Source organism: Suncus etruscus, chromosome 3, assembly GCF_024139225.1.
Source record: "Suncus etruscus isolate mSunEtr1 chromosome 3, mSunEtr1.pri.cur, whole genome shotgun sequence".
NCBI classification, from domain to species: Eukaryota; Metazoa; Chordata; class Mammalia; order Eulipotyphla; family Soricidae; genus Suncus; species Suncus etruscus.
The window spans coordinates 509,105-514,335 of NC_064850.1; the positions used below are offsets into that span (position 1 = coordinate 509,105).

The following is a 5,231-nucleotide window of genomic DNA, read 5'->3' on the forward strand; positions in this document are numbered from 1 at the left end:
GAGGTTATGTAGGGGGAAGGGCAGTATACAACATAGACAGACATTATGTATACTACATTATGTGTATTACGGACATTAGACAGACATTGAGGTGGCCGACACATACACTCACGCGCACACATAGACAGACACTGAGGATCGATCCATGGGTTACAGTTGAAAAGCTGACCCAGGTGAAATGGGACAGAACACTTAAAATATATAAAGCTAGCAATTCAGATCTAAAGGTTTTCCATTTTCTAGGCCAATTATGATTGGTGAGGGTAAACTTTACTGAAAAAGGACTTTATGGTTTAGATTGTATATTGTGTATAGAATATTCTTTTTTCTGGGGGGGGGTCATATCTGGTGAATGTACAGGGGATACTTCTGGCCATGCATTCAGAAATTGCTCCTGGCTTTGGGTACCATATGGGATGCCAGGGGATGGCACTGCGGTCGTCCTAGGTTAGCCACATGCAAGGCAACCGCTCTACTGCTTGTGCTACCACTCTGGCTTCAGATTGTGTATAGAGTATTCTTAAAAACAATCATAATTTTGAAGTCTAGAAAACTAATATGGTAATGAGCACTGTAAGAGGAGTCTACACTATAAGTATTGTCTAGCAAGTCTTGAGCATCCAGATTCCTTTCCTAAAAGCAATCTAAAATGATGAGAATCATGGTGTAATGGTAAACTACCTACAATTGAAAACAGATTACAATAACATAGTCAATGAATGAGCTCTATAATAGGAGTTCATGGCATGCAGTTGCACATTCCATTCCTATCTGTGGACATAAACATTAAGTTGTATTAGCAGGCATAATCAAGTAGAAAATGAATAGGCTAAACATTTTGTCATGACATCATCATAGTGAGCCCTGCCTTCTGAGTCTAATAGAGTGTTGCATTGCAGTATGGAATGTGGTGACTAACCTATAACTCGAAGCACCACTGTGGACAGAAAGATCAAGGAGTTATTATAGATATAGTAAAAGCAAGACATTAAAACTACTTCTAGAGAAAACTCTATTGGTAGTCCATGGCTTCCAAATGCATTCTGTACCCGTTTCTGTGGATAAAAGCATTAGGACATTATTATAGTTGATTGGACACCTGCTCATTCTAAACAGCTGTAAGTGTTCTTGACAGGAGAGTTTAATCCATTGACATTTAGGGTAACTATTGACAGAAAGGGCTGTTTTGCCATTATATTGTGTAGGGTTGTTATTGTTACAATTGGGGATTTGGTTTGTGTAATTGCCCTGTGAGTCGGTTTTGTTAACGCAAATGTCACGAGTTCTTTTTTTTTTTTTTTATCTGAGAATGTTTCTAACCTTTTCTCCCATGTAAATGAGAGTTTTGCTGGGTAGTGGACTATAGGTTGAGTTTCTTTCATTTGAATATGTCATTTCACTCCTTTGCGTGGATTGTTTTAAATGAAAGACCTGGTTTGATTCCTTTTTTTGGGGGGGGGCCACACCTGGTCACGCTCAGGGGTTACTCTTGACTATGCGCTCAGAAATTGCTCCTGGCTTGGGGAACCATATGAGATGCTGGGGGATCGAACTGAAGTCTGTCCTAGGCTAGCACATGTGCAAAGTAGATGCCTTACCTCTTGCACCACTGCCCTGGCCCCTGGTTTGATTCTTATGTTGTTTCCTTTATACTTGAGGTTTTTATTCTCCCTTACTGCTTTAAAGAGTCGATATGTTTTTTGCCATTTGGATTACTGAAATGTTTTGGTGTTATTCTGTTATATTTTGTTTGACACTATTTTTGCCTCTTGGAATTGTAGAGAAACTTCTTTCCCAAGGGTGGGGAAGTTCTCTGCTATTATCTCCCTTACTACTTGATTTTCCCCTTTACTGTTTTCTTTCCCTTTTGGAATTTCTCTAATTCGGAGGTTATTTCTCTTGTCTTGTAAGTACCTTACATTTTCTTCCAGGGTTTTGTCTCTCCTTTCTTTTTTGACTTATATGTTTTTAACACTGCTGGCTTGTTATTTGTCTTCAAGTTCGTCTATGTGATTCTCCACCTGTGTGTTTCTACTATTATGGCTTGCTAATGTGTTTTTTAGTTCCTTCAGTTCCATTTGTATACATTCTCTCATCATTTGAAAGAGTTCTTCTTTGAGTTGAATAGCTCATCTATAGATTTCTTAATTTACAGGCTAGTGACTCTTTGATTTCCATTGCTAAAACAATATTAATTTTAGGTCATCATCTATAAAGTTCAGGCGTTTGGGTGGGCTTGGAGATTTGCCAGGATTTCTCTTCATATCCTCCACAGTAGAAGTTTTCTTTAACTTCCTCATGGATTTTTGCATTTATTGGTTTGGAATGTGGAGTATCAGGGTGTTCAAAGAAGTGCTAGATCCAATCTGCCAGGGTATATGATATATATTAAAATGTCTTCATGTTGTACTAGCATCTGCAAAGTTTGGGAGAAGGAGGACTGGTGGGAAGGAAGGGGGTTTCAGTAATGGCACTGGAACCCAAAAGGAGACTGAGGGAAGGCTGGCAAGGAGGTCCTGTTCTAGCTTGGTAGAAGGGATTAGGACTGTATCCTCCCTGTTCCTGCCAGACACACAGGCCTGTCCCCAGTTTCAGCAATGGTGCTGAGTCCTGGAAGGACATTATTGTAATAATGCCCAGAGACAATAGAAGTAAGGGCTCAAATGACTTTCTCCAAATTCTCTGCAGAGCTTTTCTCCTCAGGCTGTGTGATCATCCTGTGATCTGTCCTCAAGAATTTCTGGAAGACAAAGGCATGTCGGCTGCAAGCCTGTAAGGCTCTTTGCATTCTCTCCCACATCTCCCATCAGTCTCTCATTCCCTAGTTTGGCTCCTTGACCTTCAGCTCCTTTCTTCCCTCTGGACTTCTTTCTCCCCCATCTTCACTACCTAACTGTGATAATCATACTCAAAGGTGAGAAAAGCAAGTGGCATGCCATTTCCTATCATACCCAGCCAAGAACTCAGAATTCTATTAAATACCCAGTGCCAGTTAGAAGGCAATGGCGCAAAACAAAAACAAAATAACAGTCTGGAGCTCAAAGGCAAATATTTATTATGGTTGATCTGCCTAGGTGGAAATAAATGACTGCATTGGATCAGATGGGGGTGGTGGTGGCACCTCTGTTCTTCGAAGAAAGGATTGTTTCAATTAGGTCTGCAAAGGTTTCTTTTCAGATTGTAATTTGTATTTCCATTTCCGTATGTGATTTGTTTTATTTTGTGATCTGAAATGACAAAAGTGTGCATGACTGACCTTGAGAATTATCCATCAACCTATGTCTTGGTCCACAAGCAGTAGCATTGCCTCAATACAGAGATAGAGTGTCTTTCTGTGCTCTCTTCTGTGTGCCATGTTCTGACAAGGCACTGATCACAGGGGGAACTACTGGTGAAAATGCCCACGTATTTTTCAACACGTCACATTCTCGGGCATTGGCCTTCTCCAGTTCTGCCTTAGTTCCACAGCGCATCAAGTTCTTGCATTCTTCCAGAATGAGGGGGTAGGACGTGGCCAGTTTTCTGGCATGAGAGAGAACAATCCTATAAAACTCCTTTTGTTTAAATACTTGGGACACCAGGCCTCTGTCACACGCCTCTTGAGCGGTCAGCTTCCGGCCTGTGAAGAACATTTCAGAGGCAGCTGCTCCCCCCATGATCTTGGGCAGGGTCAGGCTGGAACAGCCATCTGGAGTTTGGCCTTGGTCTATGTAAGGAGTCTGGAACCAAGCCGAGTCGCTGGACCACACAATATCACAGAGGGCCAAGATGGCTACTCCCAGGCCCTGGGCCGGCCCATTAACTGCAACCACTATAGGCTTGCTGAATTGAATGATGTGACTCACAAACCTCTTGAGGCATTCTGCGATTCTGAGGCTCTCCCTTTCTTGGTCCTGCTGCAGGTTCCTAGACAAATAGGCCAAGTCCAATCCACCGCAGAAAGCACTGCCTGCTGCGCCCAGCAGCACAAATTTGCTGTTATCCTTGGCGGCACAGGTCAGGGCGCTCTGCATTTCCTTCATGACACCAGGATGGAGGCAGTTTTTCTCCGACGACCTACTGAACAGGATGATGTGGGTGAAAGCCTCCTGCTTCCTGACGACGATATCTCGGTAGGAGGGGCGGTCCTCAGACTTCCTCCACATGAAGCGAGCCAACGATGCTGCTGGCTGCTTGCTCCGATCAGCCGCTGGCCTCCTGAGTCTGTAGGGGACGTGGACGGGGGACGCCTTCCTCCTGTCCCACCCGCTGTCCACGGAGGCGGATTTCCAAGGGCCGACCCTGTCGCGGGCCAGGGCCTGGGCCTCGGACTCCAGGTCGCTGGTCCGCAGCCTGATGCGCAGGCCGCTGAAGCTTCCTCCCCTGTCCTTGGGCTGCGTGGAAGGCGCTTGGAGCGGGGCCCGCGGGAGCCCCCAGTAGAGCGGCGGGGCTCCCTCCTGCTCGTCGCTGTCGCTGTCGGGCTCCTCGGTCTTCAGGCCTTGCGCGTCACAGGCCTTCACCGAGTCGCCGTGCCCGGCCATCTCCCAAGCTGCCTCGAGCTCCTCGTCCGGCAGCCCCGTGGACACGCTGCCCTGGCTCTCGGGGCGGGCCCCTGCCGCCTCGGGCTCCTCCGCCGGCCAGGCCAGGGCCCCGCCCTCCTGCTCCGCCCGCCAGACCTGGAAGTCCTGCAGCGCCTCGGCGCAGTCCACCATGTTCTCCTCGGGCTCCCAGGTGTCGCCATCGCGGCCGTAGCCCTTCCACTGCACCAGGTACTCGCGCTGGCCCGTGGGGCCGTGCCTCTCGGCCGCGATCCTCTCCACCTCGTACAGCGACTCGCCGTCCATGCTGGCCCGCGCCGGCCAGCGGCCCTTTGTGACGGACACCGGAGGCCTGGCTCTCTATGGCGTCACTTCCGGGCCCTCTATGGCGTTACTTCCGCTTCCAGCCGGCGGGTGTCCTGCGGCGGCACTTTGCTTCCGGTGGGCGGGGCGTCCTGCGGCGTCACTTCCGCCCTTTCTGGGCTCAGAAGATCAGTGGCGTGGAAACTCTGAGGCTGGCTGTGCTTTCTATGACCTCATTTCCGTTTCCGGTTGCTGCTTAAAGGGCTCCGCCAACCGAAGGTGTGGTTGGGTGGGGGGGGGCACAAGGCGGGAGGAATCGTTCTGAGCATGCGCCAGGCAGGCCGTAGCCCAGGGAGAGGCCCTGACCTGTGCCCTGAACTGGATCAGCCGCCACCTTTGTTGTTCCTTTAG

At 48.0% G+C, this 5,231-nt stretch overlaps 1 protein-coding gene across 1 annotated transcript; it reads right to left on the minus strand.

Annotated features, from left to right (window-relative positions):
- Positions 1-3,308: 3,308 nt before the first annotated feature.
- Positions 3,309-4,823, minus strand: LOC126003912 (chromodomain Y-like protein). Its single transcript, XM_049770242.1, has one exon. It carries the CDS (start codon positions 4,821-4,823, stop codon positions 3,309-3,311), a length of 1,515 nt encoding a protein of 504 aa, XP_049626199.1.
- Positions 4,824-5,231: the final 408 nt, after the last annotated feature.